The sequence below is a fragment of the Pseudophryne corroboree genome, chromosome 2 (genome assembly GCF_028390025.1).
Source record: "Pseudophryne corroboree isolate aPseCor3 chromosome 2, aPseCor3.hap2, whole genome shotgun sequence".
Taxonomy (NCBI): domain Eukaryota; kingdom Metazoa; phylum Chordata; class Amphibia; order Anura; family Myobatrachidae; genus Pseudophryne; species Pseudophryne corroboree.
The window spans coordinates 683,098,688-683,117,114 of record NC_086445.1 but is presented as its reverse complement, the minus strand read 5'-3'; the positions used below and the strand labels follow the sequence as shown (position 1 = coordinate 683,117,114).

Genomic DNA, 18,427 nt, shown 5'->3' with positions numbered 1-18,427 from the left:
GTAACTGATGATTATTATCCATGACAGTCACATACGGTTCTACAAAACGTTATGCAAATGCAATCTGGTTTAAAGAGGTAAAAATAAGGGACACAAATCCACAACTGTCTATGCAAATTTCTGGCGACTCTTCAATAAAAATAATAATCACTGTATGCCATACAGGTTGAACATTTTTCTAGGCAGCAAAGCTGTTCTTCCAAAGAGCCCCTTTTATTTCTTAATACAGCAAAATATTCTTGCATACAAAAAATAAAAAAAATATGTAGTTGATCTATAAAATTGCTGCAACAATGTGATCTTCAATACAGATACTATATACAACACCCACTCTTCCCTGAAATATCATTATTTGGGTCTAAACATTCATTTACAGAGTCAAAATCTCAACTTCCCTTTTACTACATTGAACAGTGCCCCCGTTTATGTTACAAAGTGCCTCAAGCACGTTGCTAGATCATGAAGTAGACACACCTCTCTCAAATGCATTCTTGATATCATTCACTTCCACCTGGGAGCCAGACACCCGGAATATCCCCTCATGCTGAAGACCTGTGGGAATGACAAGCAGTGGAGGGTCAGCTAGTACATGTATTACAAGTAAACAGGCATCAGTAGAATGTAGACGTAACACGTACCGTGACGACTGAGGAACCTTATGCAGCTTTCAACCACAAGGGGAATTGGTTGCTTGGAGTCCTGGAATATAAACACCTAACTCAGATCTGAGGCCACCAGAACATGGGCAAGGCTACAGGCAGGTCTGAATTTGTAAAATAAATGTACACATCCACAATTTGTTCTTTTGCTTTCCTTCAAGTACAATTAAACAAGAATTACCTTTAATCACTGGTAGAAAAAAAAAAAAATTGTATATGTATGTATATATATATATATATATATATATATACACATATACATACACACACACATACACACTGCTCAAAAAAATAAAGAGACCACTAAAATAACACATCCTAGATCTGAATGAATGAAATATTCTTATTAAATACTTTGTTCTTTACATAGTTGAATGTGCTGACAACAAAATCACACAAAGATTATCAATGGAAATCAAATTTATGGACCCATGGAGGTCTGGATTTGGAGTCACCCTCAAAATTAAAGTGGAAAAACACACTACAGGCTGATCCAACTTTGATGTAATGTCCTTAAAACAAGTCAAAATGAGGCTCAGTAGTGTGTGTGGCCTCCACGTGCCTGTATGACCTCCCTTCAACGCCTGGGCATGCTCCTGATGAAGTGGCGAATGGTCTCCTGAGGGATCTCCTCCCAGAGCTGGACTAAAGCATCCGCCAACACCTGGACAGTCTGTGGTGCAACGTGGAATTGGTGGATGGAGCGAGACATAATATCCCAGATGTGCTCAATTGGATTCAGGTCTGGGGAACGGGCGGGCCAGTCCATAGCATCAATGCATCATAGCATCAATGCCTTCGTCTTGCAGGAACTGCTGACACACTCCAGCCACATGAGGCTTAGCATGGTCTTGCATTAGGAGGAACCCAGGGCAAACCGCACCAGCATATGGTCTCACAAGAATCTTGGATAAAGCTTCTGTAAAAGGAGCGAAACGCGTCAGAGTGTGGATTTTGGACCCATATATTCTTCTTGAACCTACCAATATTGCTGTTCATCGCCACCAACAATAGCCCGTCAGCAATTGAGAGGAGAGAGACCGGGACCTGGGTGCTTGCAAGCAGCACCAAAACGGTGCTGTCTCGTTGATCCCTGTGGCTGGATACCCTCGTCATCAGCGGGCGTCATTGCAGACGCTTGATCCCCTGAAACCGGGACCACGACACAGACCTTTGGGGGCTTCAATTTGTGATACACAGCACGGACGGTTATTACACGTAAGGCTCCGTCCAGGAGCGCATTGTCATGCTTTATTTCTGTCTTTGCTAACGAGCAGTTGAATATGGAACATTGTTCATCTTTAAAAAGCACTTAAGGAACTCATATCCCTACATGGGTTACAGAAATAAATGAATGTGCATTTTAATAAGTTTAATATGCGGACTGAAATATAGTTAAAACTATTTGTCCATTACGAGAACTGGGCATATAGTAGCTTAGCTCCACCTCCTTGTGTTAAGTCTATAGTATTTTTGATAATACTGATTATTGTTGTTTTACATTGTTTATGATATTTTAGACCGGTCTAATTTTTATGTGTATTAAAACATATGAAATATAGTAAAATTTGTAGTTTGATCATTTGAACATCAGCCATACCATAATAAATAGCGCAGAGAGCTAATTGGTAAAACATGCACATTTGTGGCTTGCTGGAGGTCATTTTGCAGGGCTCTGGCAGTGCTCCTCCTGTTCCTCCTTGCACAAAGGCGGAGGTAGCGGTCCTGCTGCTGGGTTGTTGCCCTCCTACGGCCTCCTCCACGACTCCTGATGTACTGGCCTGTCTCCTGGTAGCGCCTCCATGCTCTGACCACTACGCTGACAGACACAGCAAACCTTCTTGCCACAGCTCGCACTGGATGAGCTGCACTACCTGAACCACTTGTGTGGGTTGTAGGGAGGTCATACAGGCACATGGAGGCCACACACACTACTGAGACTCATTTTGACTTGTTTTAAGGACATTACATCAAAGTTGGATCAGCCTGTAGTGTGTTTTTCCACTTTAATTTTGAGGGTGACTCCAAATCCAGACCTCCATGGGTTAATAAATTTGATTTCCATTGATAATTTTTGTGTGATTTTGTTGTCAGCACATTCAACTATGTAAAGAACAAAGTATTTAATAAGAATATTTCATTCATTCAGATCTAGGATGTGTTATTTTAGTGTTCCGTTTATTTTTTTGAGCAGTGTTTATATATACATACATACATACATACATACATACATACATATATATATATATATATATATATATAATAAGAATTTACTTACCGATAATTCTATTTCTCATAGTCCGTAGTGGATGCTGGGGACTCCGTAAGGACCATGGGGAATAGCGGCTCCGCAGGAGACTGGGCACATCTAAAGAAAGCTTTAGGACTAACTGGTGTGCACTGGCTCCTCCCCCTATGACCCTCCTCCAAGCCTCAGTTAGGATACTGTGCCCGGACGAGCGTACACAATAAGGAAGGATTTTGAATCCCGGGTAAGACTCATACCAGCCACACCAATCACACCGTATAACCTGTGATCTGAACCCAGTTAACAGTATGATAACAGAGGAGCCTCTGAAAGATGGCTCACAACAATAATAACCCGATTTTTGTAACAATAACTATGTACAAGTATTGCAGACAATCCGCACTTGGGATGGGCGCCCAGCATCCACTACGGACTATGAGAAATAGAATTATCGGTAAGTAAATTCTTATTTTCTCTAACGTCCTAAGTGGATGCTGGGGACTCCGTAAGGACCATGGGGATTATACCAAAGCTCCCAAACGGGCGGGAGAGTGCGGATGACTCTGCAGCACCAAATGAGAGAACTCCAGGTCCTCCTCAGCCAGGATATTAATTTTGTAGAATTTTACAAACGTATTTGCTCCTGACCAAGTAGCTGCTCGGCAAAGTTGTAAAGCCGAGACCCCTCGGGCAGCCGCCCAAGATGAGCCCACCTTCCTTGTGGAGTGGGCATTTACAGATTTTTGGTTGTGGCAGGCCTGCCACAGAATGTGCAAGCTGAATTGTACTACAAATCCAACGAGCAATAGTCTGCTTAGAAGCAGGAGCACCCAGCTTGTTGGGTGCACACAGGATAAACAGCGAGTCAGATTTCCTGACTCCAGCCGTCCTGGAAACATATTTTCAGGGCACTGACAACGTCTAGCAACTTGGAGGCCTCCAAGTCCCTAGTAGCCGCAGGCACCACCAATAGGTTGGTTCAGGTGAGACGCTGAAACCACCTTGGGGAGAAACTGAGGACGAGTCCTCAATTCCGCCCTGTCCGAATGGAAAATCAGATAAGGGCTTTTTCAGGATAAAGCCGCCAATTCTGACACGCGCCTGGCCCAGGCCAGGGCCAACAGCATGACCACTTTCCATGTGAGATATTTTAACTCCACAGATTTAAGTGGTTCAAACCAATGTGACTTTTGGAACCCAAAACTACATTGAGATCCCAAAGTGCCACTGGAGGCACAAAAGGAGGCTGTATATGCAGTACCCCTTTTACAAACGTCTGAACTTCAGGGACTGAAGCTAGTTCTTTTTGGAAGAAAATTGACAGGGCCGCAAATTTGAACCTTAATGGACCCCAATTTCAGGCCCATAGACACTCCTGTTTGCAGGAAATGTAGGAATCGACCCAGTTGAATTTCCTCCGTCGGGCCTTACTGGCCTCGCACCACACAACATATTTGCGCCAATTGCGGTGATAATGTTTTTGCGGTTACAACCTTCCTGGCTTTGATCAGGATAGGGATGACTTCATCCGGAAAGCCTTTTTTCCTTCAGGATCCGGCGTTCAACCGCCATGCCGTCAAACGCAGCCGCGGTAAGTCTTGGAACAGACAGGGTCCTTGCTGGAACAGGTCCCTTCTTAGAGGTAGAGGCCACGGATCCTCCGTGAGCATCTCTTGAAGTTCCGGTTACCAAGTCCTTCTTGGCCAATCCGGAGCCACGAATATAGTGCTTTCTCCTCTCCATCTTATCAATCTCAATACCTTGGGTATGAGAGGCAGAGGAGGGAACACATACACTGACTGGTACACCCACGGTGTTACCAGAGCGTCTACAACTATTGCCTGAGGGTCTCTTGACCTGGCGCAATACCTGTCGAGTTTTTTAATCATCTGGACGACTTCTGGGTAAAGTCCCCACTCTCCCGGGTGGAGGTCGTGTCTGCTGAGGAAGTCTGCTTCCCAGTTGTCCACTCCCGGAATGAATACTGTTGACAGTGCTATCACATGATTTTCCGCCCAGCGAAGAATCCCTGCAGCTTCTGCCATTGCCCTCCTGCTTCTTGTGCCACCCTGTCTGTTTACGTGGGTGACTGCCATGATGTTGTCCGACTGGATCAACACCGGCTGACCTTGAAGCAGAGGTCTTGCTAAGCTTAGAGCATTGTAAATGGCCCTTAGCTTCAGGATATTTATGTGAAGTGATGTATCCAGGCTTGACCCTAAGCCCTGGATATTCCTTCCCTGTGTGACTGCTCCCCAGCCTCGCAGGCTGGCATCCGTGGTCACCAGGACCCAGTCCTGAATGCCGAATCTGCGGCCCTCTAGAAGATGAGCACTCTGCAACCACCACATGATGGATACCCTTGTCCTTGGTGACAGGGTTATCCGCTGATGCATCTGAAAATGCGACCCGGACCATTTGTCCAGTAGGTTCCACTGGAAAGTTCTTGCGTGGAATCTAACGAATGGGATATCTTCGTAGGAAGCCACCATTTTTACCCAGAACCCTTGTGCATTGATGCACTGAGACTTGGTTCGGTTTTAGGAGGTTCCTGACTAGCTCGGATAACTCCCTGGTTTTCTCTTCCGGGAGAAACACCTTTTTTCTGGACTGTGTCCAGGAACATCCCTAGGAAACAGAAGACAAGTCGTCGGAACCAGCTGCGATTTTGGAATATTGAGAATCCAATCGTGCTGCCGCAACACTACCTGAGATAGTGCTACACCGACTTCCAACTGTTCCCTGGATCTTACCCTTATCAGGGAATCGTCCAAGTAAGGGATAACTAAAATTCCCTTCCTTCGAAGGGATATCATTTCGGCCATTACCTTGGTAAAGACCCGGGGTGCCGTGGACCATCCCTACGGCAGCGTCTGAACTGATAGTGACAGTTCTGTACCATAACCTGAGGTACCCTTGGTGAGAAGGGTAAACTTTGACATGAAGGTAAGCATCCTTGATGTCCCAAGACATCATGTAGTCCCCTTCTTCCAGGTTCGCAATCACTGCTCTGAGTGACTCAATCTTGAATTTGAACCTCTGTATGTAAGTGTTCAAAGATTTTAGATTTAGAATCGGTTTCACCGGGCCGTCTGGCTTAGGTACCACAATAGTGTGGAATAATACCCCGTTCCCTGTTGCAGGAGGGGTACCTTGATTATCACCTGCTGGGTGAATGGCTTCCAAAACTGCCTCCCTGTCAGAGGGAGACGTCGGTAAAGCCGACTTTTGGAAACGGCGAGGGGGAGACGTCTCGAATTTCAATATGTACCCTTGAGATATTACCTGAAGGATCCAGGGGTCTACTTGCGAGTGAGCCCACTGCGCACTGAAATTCATTGAGAACGGGCCCCCACCGTGCCTGAGTTTGTAAGGCCCTAGCGTCATACTGAGGGCTTTTGCAGAGACGGGAAAGGATTTCTGTTCCTGGGAACTGGGTAATCTCTTCAGCCTTTTTCCTCTCCCTCTGTCACGAGCAGAAAAGAGGAACCTTTTGTCCGCTTGCCAACAAAGGACTGCGCCTGATAATACGGAGTCTTATTTTGAGAGGCGACCTGGGGTACAAACGTGGATTTCCCAGTTGTTGCCGTGGCAACCATGTCTAAAAGACCGACCCCAAATGTCCCCTTTTAAAGGCAATACTTCCAAATGCCGTTTGGAATCCGCATCACCTGACCATTTTACTGGTAGAATTGGACAACGCACTTATACTTGATGCCAGTCGGCAAATATTCCGCTGTGCATCATGCATATATAGAAATGCATCTTTTAAATGCTCTATAGGCAATAATATACTATCCTTATCTAGGATATCAATATTTCCAGTCAGGGAATCCGACCATGCCAACCCAGCACTGCACCTCCAGGGTGAGGCGATTGCTGGTCGCAGTATAACACCAGTATGTGTGTGAATACATTTTTGGATACCCTCCTGCTTTCTATCAGCAGGATCCTTAAGGGCGGCCATCTCATGAGAAGGTAGAGCCCTTGTTCTTACAAGCGTGTGAGCACCTTATCCCCCCTAGGGGGTGTTTCCCAACGCACCCTAACCTCTGGCGGGAAAGGGTATACATATCATCACACACCTCATTTTATTTTTCAGATTCAGGAAAACTACAGGTAGTTTTTCCCTCACCATAATACCCCTTTTTGGTGGTACTCGTATTATGAGAAATGTATAAAACATTTTTCATTGTCTCAATCATGTAACGCGTGGCTCTACTGGAAATCACGGTTGTCTCTTCACCGTCGACACAGGAGTCAGTATCCGTGTCGGCGTCTGTATCTGCCATCTGAGGTAACGGGCGCTTTAGAGCCCCTGACGGCCTATGAGACGTCTGGACAGGTACAAGCTGAGTAGCCGGCTGTCTCATGTCAACCACTGTTTTTTTTTATACAGAGCTGACACTGTCACGTAATTTTCAACAGTACATCCACTCAGGTGTCGACCCCCTAGGTGGTGACATCACTGTTACAGACACTCTGCTCCGTCTCCACATCATTTTTCTCCTCATACATGTCGACACAAACGTACCGACACACAGCACACACACAGGGAATGCTCTGATAGAGGACAGGACCCCACTAGCCCTTTGGAGAGACAGAGGGAGAGTATGCCAGCACACACCAGAGCGCTACATATATATACAGGGATAACCTTATATAAGTGTTTTTCCCCTTATAGCTGCTGTATGTTTTAATACTGCGCCTAATTAGTGCCCCCCTCTCTTTTTATTTAACCCTTTCTGTAGTGCAGGGAAGAGCCAGGGAGCTTCCCTCCAACTGAGCTGTGAGGGAAAATGGCGCCAGTGTGCTGAGGAGATAGGCTCCGCCCCCTTTTCGGCGGCCTTATCACCCGTTTTTCTGTATATTCTGGCAGGGGTTAAATGCATCCATATAGCCCAGGAGCTTTATGTGATGCATTTTTTGCCATGTAAGGTATTTTTATCGTGTTTTATTGCGTCTCAGGGCGCCCCCCCCAGCGCCCTGCACCCTCAGTGACCGGAGTATGAAGTGTGCTGAGAGCAATGGCGCACAGCTGCAGTGCTGTGCGCTACCTTATTGAAGACAGGAACATCTTCTGCCGCCGATTTTTCCGGACCTCTTCGCTCTTCTGGCTCTGTAAGGGGGCCGGCGGCGCGGCTCCGGGACCCATCCAGGCTGAACCTGTGATCGTCCCTCTGGAGCTAATGTCCAGTAGCCAAGAAGCCCAATCCACTCTGCACGCAGGTGAGTTCGCTTCTTCTCCCCTTAGTCCCTCGATGCAGTGAGCCTGTTGCCAGCAGGTCTCACTGAAAATAACAAACCTAAACTAAAACTTTCACTAAGAAGCTCAGGAGAGCCCCTAGGTGTGCACCCTTCTCGTCGGGCACAGAAATCTAACTGAGGCTTGGAGGAGGGTCATAGGGGGAGGAGCCAGTGCACACCAGTTAGTCCTAAAGCTTTCTTTAGATGTGCCCAGTCTCCTGCGGAGCCGCTATTCCCCATGGTCCTTACGGAGTCCCCAGCATCCACTTAGGACGTTAGAGAAATATATATATATACACACACACATACACATACACACACACACACACACACACACACACACACACACACATTTTTAATGCCAACACCATGGAGTCAAGGAACTCTGACAGGAGGCAAGAAAGGAATCATCTACAGGTACACTATGGTCAAAAAGAAAAGTAAAATCCAGGCCTGGACTTAAATGTAAGTTTATAAACTTACATTTGTTAACTAATGTTCTAAGCCTACTACAAAAATAAGAAGCAACTACATTTTAAATACGCATGGATAGCAAACTGGATTAAACAGTCCTAAATCTAGAATCCGTGTGGTTATTATAGTAGTAAGGTATTGCAACGAGTTAAATGTAATGGTAAATAAAGAAAAAAATAATCCCACCATATAAGATTATTTTATGCTTGTTATGAATGTTAATAAGTAACCAACTGCAAGATTTCTATGCTGCTGGTGTGGTATGTGTGTAATATACACAGTACATACACACATTCTTACCACAAGTGGCAAGGCAATGTAATGTAGGGGCAGCCCGTTGCATCAATCTAAATAAAGTCAATACAAAAGAAAAAATCTATGTCACAGCTGCCATACATGAGAATTGTGGAACTAGCATTACTTTTCGGTTACCTCTGCTTAATACTATAGCCCTAAACCATGTAATCATCTGCACCATACAGCCGTTCTTCATAGGGCTCAGTTACTCGAGGTAATGTATGTGTAGAAGGACCAATCAGATTTAGCAATCACAAAGACTGGACTTCTGATTGGTCTTTCTGCATTCCCCGGACATTTTTAAGTGACAACTAACAAACAAACATCTTCTGCAACTTAGGTAGTAATGAAGATTTAAACAGAAATATTGAATAAATAAGCTCAAAATTGGACTTTATGGATCTGTCAACACACATCCAGCAATTCTTACACACGGCATTACCTGCTTCCTTAAAGTAGACATTCGTCGACCACTGAAATACAGAATAAAAAAAGCAAGATGTCAGATATGATAAAATAATAAGAATTTACTTACCGATAATTCTATTTCTCGTAGTCCGTAGTGGATGCTGGGAACTCCGTAAGGACCATGGGGAATAGCGGCTCCGCAGGAGACTGGGCACAAAAGTAAAGCTTTAGGACTACCTGGTGTGCACTGGCTCCTCCCCCTATGACCCTCCTCCAAGCCTCAGTTAGGATACTGTGCCCGGACGAGCGTACACAATAAGGAAGGATTTATGAATCCCGGGTAAGACTCATACCAGCCACACCAATCACACCGTACAACCTGTGATCTGAACCCAGTTAACAGCATGATAACAGAGGAGCCTCTGAAAAGATGGCTCACAACAATAATAACCCGATTTTTGTAACAATAACTATGTACAAGTATTGCAGACAATCCGCACTTGGGATGGGCGCCCAGCATCCACTACGGACTACGAGAAATAGAATTATCGGTAAGTAAATTCTTATTTTCTCTGACGTCCTAGTGGATGCTGGGAACTCCGTAAGGACCATGGGGATTATACCAAAGCTCCCAAACGGGCGGGAGAGTGCGGATGACTCTGCAGCACCGAATGAGAGAACTCCAGGTCCTCCTCAGCCAGGGTATCAAATTTGTAGAATTTAGCAAACGTGTTTGCCCCTGACCAAATAGCTGCTCGGCAAAGTTGTAAAGCCGAGACCCCTCGGGCAGCCGCCCAAGATGAGCCCACCTTCCTTGTGGAATGGGCTTTTACAGATTTTGGCTGTGGCAGGCCTGCCACAGAATGTGCAAGCTGAATTGTATTACAAATCCAACGAGCAATAGTCTGCTTAGAAGCAGGAGCACCCAGCTTGTTGGGTGCATACAGGATAAACAGCGAGTCAGATTTTCTGACTCCAGCCGTCCTGGAAACATATATTTTCAGGGCCCTGACTATGTCCAACAACTTGGAGTCCTCCAAGTCACTAGTAGCCGCAGGTACCACAGTAGGTTGGTCCAGATGAAACGCTGAAACCACCTTAGGGAGAAAATGAGGACGAGTCCTCAATTCCGCCCTGTCTGAATGGAAGATCAGATAAGGGCTTTTACAGGATAAAGCCGCCAATTCTGACACGCACCTGGCCTAGGCCAGGGCCAACAGCATGACCACTTTCCATGTGAGATATTTTAACTCCACAGATTCAAGTGGTTCAAACCATTGTGACTTTAGGAACCCCAAAACTACATTGAGATCCCAAGGTGCCACTGGAGGCACAAAAGGAGACTGTATATGCAGTACCCCTTTTACAAACGTCTGAACTTCAGGAACTGAAGCTAGTTCTTTCTGGAAGAAAATTGACAGGGCCGAAATTTGAACCTTAATGGACCCCAATTTTAGGCCCATAGACAGTCCTGTTTGCAGGAAATGCAGGAATCGACCTAGTTGAAATTCCTCCATCGGGGCCTTACTGGCCTCGCACCACGCAACATATTTTCGCCTAATGCGGTGATAATGCTTTGCGGTTACATCCTTCCTGGCTTTGATCAGGGTAGGGATGACTTCATCCGGAATGCCTTTTTCCTTCAGGATCCGGCGTTCAACCGCCCTGCCGTCAAACGCAGCCGCAGTAAGTCTTGGAATAGATAGGGTCCTTGATGGAGTAGGTCCCTTCTTAGAGGTAGAGGCCACGGGTCCTCCGTGAGCATCTCTTGAAGTTCCGGGTACCAAGTCCTTCTTGGCCAATCCGGAGCCACGAGTATAGTTCTTACTCCCCTCCGTCTTATAATTCTCAATACTTTTGGTAAGAGAGGAAGAGGAGGGAACCCATACACTGACTGGTACACCCACGGTGTTACCAGAGCGTCCACAGCTATTGCCTGAGGGTCCCTTGACCTGGCGTAATACCTGTCCAATTTTTTGTTTAGGCGGGACGCCATCATGTCCACCTTTGGTTTTTCCCAACGGTTTACAATCATGTGGAAGACTTCTGCTGAGGAAGTCTGTTTCCCAGTTGTCCACTCCCGGAATGAACACTGCTGACAATGCTATCACATGATTTTCCGCCCAGCGAAAAATCCTTGCAGCTTCTCTACGTGGGTGACTGCCATGATGTTGTCCGACTGGATCAGCACCGGCTGACCTTGAAGTAGAGGTCTTGCTTGGCTTAGGGCATTGTAAATGGCCCTTAGCTCCAAGATATTTATGTGAAGTGATGTCTCCAGGCTTGACCACAAGCCCTGGAAATTCCTTCCCTGTGTGACTGCTCCCCAGCCTCGCAGGCTGGCATCCGTGGTCACCAGGACCCAGTCCTGAATGCCGAATCTGCGCCCTCTAGAAGATGAGCACTCTGCAACCACCACAGGAGAGACACCCTTGTCTTTGGTGACAGGGTTATCCGCTGATGCATCTGAAGATGCGATCCGGACCACTTTTCCAGCAGGTCCCACTGGAAAGTTCTTGCGTGGAATCTGCCGAATGGAATTGCTTCGTAGGAAGCCACCATTTTTCCCAGGACCCTTGTGCACTGCTGCACTGACACTTGGCCTGGTTTTTGGAAGTTTCTGACTAGTTCGGATAACTCCCTGGCTTTCTCCTCCTGGAGAAAAACCTTTTTTCTGGACTGTGTCCAGGATCATCCTTAGGAATAGAAGACGTGTCGTCGGGATCAGCTGCGATTTTGGAATATTAAGAATCCAACCGTGCTGCCGCAACACTACTTGAGATAGTGCTACCCCGACTACCAACCGTTCCCTGGATCTTGCCCTTATCCGGAGATCGTCCAAGTAAGGGATAATTAAAACTCCCTTCCTTCGAAGGAGTATCATCATTTCGGCCATTACTTTGGTAAAGACCCGGGGTGCCGTGGACAAACCAAACGGCAGCGTCTGAAACTGATAGTGACAGTTCTGTACCACAAACCTGAGGTAGCCTTGGTGAGAAGGGTAAATTGGGACATGGAGATAAGCATCCTTGATGTCCAGAGACACCATATAATCCCCTTCTTCCAGGTTTGCCATCACCGCTCTGAGTGACTTCATCTTGAATTTGAACCTTTGTATGTAAGTGTTCAAGGATTTCAGATTTAAATTAGGTCTCACCGAGCCGTCCGGCTTCGGTACCACAAACAGCGTGGAATAATACCCCTTTCCCTGTTGTAGGAGGGGTACCTTGATTATCACCTGCTGGGAATACAGCTTGTGAATGGCTTCCCATACCGCCTCCCTGTCGGAGGGAGACGTCGGTACAGCAGACTTTAGGAAAACGGCGAAGGGGAGACGTCTCGAATTCCAATTTGTACCCCTGAGATACCACCTGAAGGATCCAGGGGTCCCCTGTGAGCGAGCCCACTGCACGCTGAAATTTTTGAGACGGGCCCCCACCATGCCTGAGTCCGCTTGTAAAGCCCCAGCGTCATGCTGAGGACTTTGCGGAGGCGGGAGAGGGCTTCTGTTCCTGGGAACTGGCTGTTTGCTGCAGCCTTTTTCCTCTCCCTCTGCCACGGGGCAGAAATGAGGAGCCTTTTGCCCGCTTGCCCTTATGGGGCCCAAAGGACTGCGCCTGATAATACGGCGTCTTCTTATGTTGAGAGGCTACCTGGGGTAAAAATGTGGATTTTCCAGCCGTTGCCGTGGCCACCAGGTCTGTTAGACCTACCCCAAATAACTCCTCCCTTTTATAAGGCGATACTTCCATATGCCTTTTGGAATCAGCATCACCTGACCACTGTCTTGTCCATAACCCTCTTCTGGCAGAAATGGACAGCGCACTTACTCTTGATGCCAGTCGGCAAATATCCCTCTGTGCATCACGCATATATAGAAATGCATCTTTTAAATGCTCTATAGTCAGTAATATACTGTCCCTATCTAGGGTATCAATATTGTCAGTCAGGGAATCCGACCAAGCCACCCCAGCACTGCACATCCAGGCTGAGGCGATTGCTGGTCGCAGTATCACACCCGTGTGAGTGTATATACATTTTAGGATATTTTACTGCTTTCTGTCAGCAGGTTCCTTAAGGGCGGCCGTATCCGGGGACGGTAGTGCCACCTGTTTAGACAAGCGTGTGAGCGCTTTATTCACCCTAGGGGGTGTTTCCCAACGTGCCCTATCCTCTGGCGGAAAGGGGTATGATGCTAATAACTTTTTAGGAATTAACAGTTTTTATCGGGGGAAACCCACGCATCATCACACACTTCATTTAATTCCTCAGATGCAGGAAAAACTACAGGCAGTTTTTTCTCACCCAACATAATACCCTTTTTAGTGGTACTGGTATTATCAGAAATGTGTAAAAACATTTTCCATAGCCTCAATCATGTAACGTGTGGCCCTACTGGAAGTCACATTCGTCTCTTAATCGTCGACACTGGAGTCAGTATCCGTGTCGGCGTCTGTATCTGCCATCTGCGGTAACGGGCGTTTTAGAGCCCCTGATGGCTTTTGAGACACCTGGACAGGCACAGGCTGAGTCGCCGGCTGTCTCATGTCATCAATCTTTTGTAAAGAGCTGACTCACATAATTCCTTCCATAAGCTCATCCACTCAGATGTCGACTCCCTAGGGGGTGATATCTCTGTTACAGGCAATTGCTCCGCCTCCACCTCATTTTCCTCCTCATACATGTCGACACAACGTACCGACACACAGCACACACACAGGGAATGCTCTGATAGAGGACAGGACCCCACTAGCCCTTTGGGGAGACAGAGGGAGAGTATGCCAGCACACACCAGAGCGCTATATATATATATATATATATATATATATACACAGGGATAACCTTATATAAGTGTTTTTCCCCTTATAGCTGCTGTATTGTTATACTGCGCCTAATTAGTGCCCCCTCTCTTTTTTAACCCCTTTCTGTAGTGTAGTAACTGCAGGGGAGAGCCAGGGAGCTTCCCTCCAACGGAGCTGTGAGAGAAAATGGCGCCAGTGTGCTGAGGAGATAGGCTCCGCCCCCTTCTCGGCGGCCTTTTCTCCCGTTTTTCTGTGGAATCTGGCAGGGGTTAAAATTCATCCATATAGCCCTGGGGGCTATATGTGATGTATTTTCGCCAGCCAAGGTGTTTTTATTGCTGCTCAGGGCGCCCCCCCTTAGCGCCCTGCACCCTCAGTGACCGAAGTGTGCTGAGGAGCAATGGCGCACAGCTGCAGTGCTGTGCGCTACCTTGGTGAAGACAGGATGTCTTCTGCCGCCGATTTTCCGGACCTCTTCTTGCTTCTGGTTCTGTAAGGGGGCCGGCGGCGCGGCTCTGGGACCGAGCTCCGAGGCTGGGCCTGTTTTCGGTCCCTCTGGAGCCAATGGTGTCCAGTAGCCTAAGAAGCCCAATCCACTCTGCACGCAGGTGAGTTCGCTTCTTCTCCCCTTAGTCCCTCGATGCAGTGAGCCTGTTGCCAGCAGGTCTCACTGAAAATAAAAAACCTAAAACTAAACTTTCACTAAGAAGCTCAGGAGAGCCCCTAGTGTGCACCCTTCTCGGCCGGGCACAAAAATCTAACTGAGGCTTGGAGGAGGGTCATAGGGGGAGGAGCCAGTGCACACCAGGTAGTCCTAAAGCTTTACTTTTGTGCCCAGTCTCCTGCGGAGCCGCTATTCCCCATGGTCCTTACGGAGTTCCCAGCATCCACTAGGACGTCAGAGAAAACCCCTTAACCTCAACACTAATATGTTTAGACAGAAGCTTCCAGTTGGAAAGAAGTTTTAGCACTAACCTGGCCAGAGAGCAGTCTGTGCGCTGACCTGGTAAAAACAACAAAAAGAAAACAAAAATTACCATCGAATGTGATTAAGGAAACAAAATACATGGTTCATTGGTAAACAGGCTTTCCTTTGCAGCACTATTTAAGAGTGAAGTTACTCCTCCCTAGAAGCTAAATGTAATAGCCTCCGAGTTCCGGAGGTATGGAAATTTTGTGGGATTCCGCCCATTTTTTTAAAGCACCAATCACGTACAAGGCAAAACCAGGTTGGTTTTACCTTGTAAATGATTGCTGCTTTAAAAATAAAACAGGCAGACTCGCACAAAATTCCCACACCTCCAGAACTAGGAGGATATTACATTTAGCCGTAAGTTTACTACATAATATATATTCTTATACTGAGTAATTACATTATTCTTTCGACTGCTGCTTCCAAATGCATCATATTGAAATTTTGTGCAAATTTTGTTGCTACCAGATGCACTTTAACTCAAATGACTATGTTTGTATCCCAGTATAATACAATGACTCAGCCTCTTACTGTAGCAGAGGAAATGGTCAGTCACTTACAACGGAAACATATGTGGCTCACTAGCAAAGAGCTATGTGATGGGCATTCACCTCTGCTCTGTCTACAGCTGCTGTGAATAATAATAATAAATGGTAGACACCTCTCACTCCAACTCCTCAAGCAGCTTGGACTGGTTTCCATTACGGGAACAGCATGAAATCCCGGTGGGCGGGATCCCAGGCACCAGTATGCCGGCAATGGGGCAAGCACTAAAAAGCCCCTTGCGGGCTCGCTGCGCTTGCCACGCTGTGGGCACAGTGGCTTACTGCGTTCGCCACAGGTTATATATGTGTGTCATGGACACCCATGGATGGAGAAAAGCCTGTGATGCCGGTATTCTAGCGGTGGCAGTTCACCGCTAGTTGGGATTCCGGCATCGGCATATTGACCACCGGGATCACGACTAGTGGCAGTGTAACCGCTTCCCTCCATTACAACAAAGACTCACCACATCTCCATCAAAATGTTTTTAAACCAGCATAGAACGCTGGCGGGTTCCAGGGCAATTAACAAGACTGTGATCTCAGGAATGACAACCTTGCCAACCATATAGGCCTATTATGACATTATATAAGAGTTCAAAAAACAAACATAAACACCACTTTTAATATTTAAAAAAAATACTTATATTTATCATGTTTGTATTTGTGTGAAAAAAACAAAACTACTACCAATCCCCCCAAATAGATCTACAAACAATAGCAACCTAATCATTCACAACAAGTGCTAAATAATCAGGGATTAATAGGGACTCTCTTTCACCTACAGCCAATCACAGCCAGTGTTAGACACCGGTTTCGGTTGGCCACAGATGACGGGGTGGCTCTTGAAATCATTTAGTAGTAGATGTTCACATCGTGCAGTCTTTTTATTTGTTAATGAATATTTTTTGGTTCTATTTTTTCCATTCAGACAAACTAAAACCAAGAAAAAAAATACTATTATTTTAAAAGAAGTGGTGATTGAGACTGGCGTTACATAGAAACACAGAATTTGACGGCAGAGAGCCACTTGGCCCATCTAGTCTGCCCATGTACACGCGTACGTACACACACACACACACACACACACACACACACACTTAACAAATGGGCTTAATCTTTTTTGGGAGCCAATTAACCTACCAATATATTTTTGGAGTGTGAGAGGAAACCGGAGTTCCCGGAATAAATCAATGGAAGCACGGGAAAACATACAAACTCCACACAGTTAGTGATGTGGTGGGAATCGAACACATGACCTCACTGCTGTGAGGCAGTAATGCTAACTATTACACCATCTGAACTGCCCTGAGTTAATTCAATTTATTCGAAGAGGCGAGTAAATGAAAGAGCTATGTCATACATTTCTGAAAAATTTGTTTTTTTAATGGATGAAGGTGTTATGATCTAGGATCATAGTAACAATGTTAATTTAAATGCCGGTAGTCTATTTACCTACATAATTTGTGGATAAAAGAGAGTATATGTTCAATTCTTCAGTTCTAACAATTTATCTGTAACTCTAAATATCTGTTTCCTGTAAACGCAACAAAACACCTTCATCCACTCGCCTCTTTTATTTTGTTTGGTATAATATTACTTAGAATACTTATAATAATATAGTGTCAAAGAAGAAAAAGGGAGAGAGAGAGGTAGCAATGGAAAGAGAAAACGTAAGAGAGACACAGACGACAAAGCACTACAGAGAGGTAAATAGAGAAAAAAGGAGGGAGAACACAGAGACATACTGTACATATGAATATAATGATTCAATTACTTTTAAAAAGATATGCTCCTATGTAAGAAATTATATGGGTGGAAACGTGTGTAAAGACCCAGTATGTTGGCACACTTATGGCATTATACCCATTATGCTGTATTTCGCTATACTATATTTATTGCGCACCATTTCTCTTTTGGTTCTGGATGTATATTTGTTGGAACATTATATTTATACTTATATTAGTAGCAACGTGGATTCATACTTCTTACCTTGTATGTTACTTTATTTGCAATGGTGCGTATACTGAACTTTTTTAAAAAAATTACCAGATACGCATTGTTTACTTGTTTATTTCTTTTATAGTGTACGTATTGTATTGTAACGTGTGTACATGTATACCCAGTCCAACTTAAACCAATAAAAAAATTATAATAATAAAAATAAAAAAAAGATATGTTCCTGTATAGAATACAGAAACATTTATTCAGGAAGTATTTACAATGCACCAATGCCCCTGTACTACTATTACTTTAGTTTCTTTTTGTGTATGAAGTGATTTATTAAATTTTTTACGAATGTGCTGAAAGAAATGAACTGGCATTATGGTATTTATTAGCTCTCCCCCGTACCCCACTTACAAAGAGAAGCAAAAAGCAGCTTGTCAGAAACTCTGGAAAGTCAATAGCCAGCCAGCACAAGACAAACCTGTCGTGTATTGATGACCCGGAGAGGTCCGCAGATTGTCAGTCTAGATGATCATTGACCTTGACAATGTGAAAGATAGGCGTCCCCACCCAGCTCCCAGATGAGATAGGAAATTGCTTCTGTCAGACTTACACTCTCCTAGGGTCTTCTGTAACATGTCATGCTTGGCTTTCAGTTTCGTAATCAAATTTCGTCCCTCCAGGAATTCCTTCATCTTCTACAGAGAACAAAGAGGCAATAATTCATCACTTCCATCCAACCAGATTCTCAGTGCAGCCCAGAGCTATTACACTTGACCCAGAAATTTCTAATTAATTTCAGAGATTTATTATACTCGCATGGATAGCAC

At 45.4% G+C, this 18,427-nt stretch overlaps 1 protein-coding gene across 2 annotated transcripts in view; it reads right to left on the bottom strand.

The window, feature by feature from the left end:
- Window positions 1–18,427, bottom strand: part of SRGAP2 (SLIT-ROBO Rho GTPase activating protein 2) — a 244,691-nt gene that overhangs the window by 27,489 nt on the left and 198,775 nt on the right. For both annotated transcript variants that reach the window (XM_063955161.1, XM_063955162.1), the window contains exons 11-15: window positions 18,211–18,295; window positions 15,111–15,138; window positions 9,368–9,398; window positions 639–699; window positions 475–552 (exon numbers count right to left, since the gene is read on the bottom strand). In XM_063955161.1, the coding sequence (XP_063811231.1) occupies window positions 475–552; window positions 639–699; window positions 9,368–9,398; window positions 15,111–15,138; window positions 18,211–18,295 (283 nt within the window). The remainder of the gene's footprint in view (window positions 1–474; window positions 553–638; window positions 700–9,367; window positions 9,399–15,110; window positions 15,139–18,210; window positions 18,296–18,427) is intronic.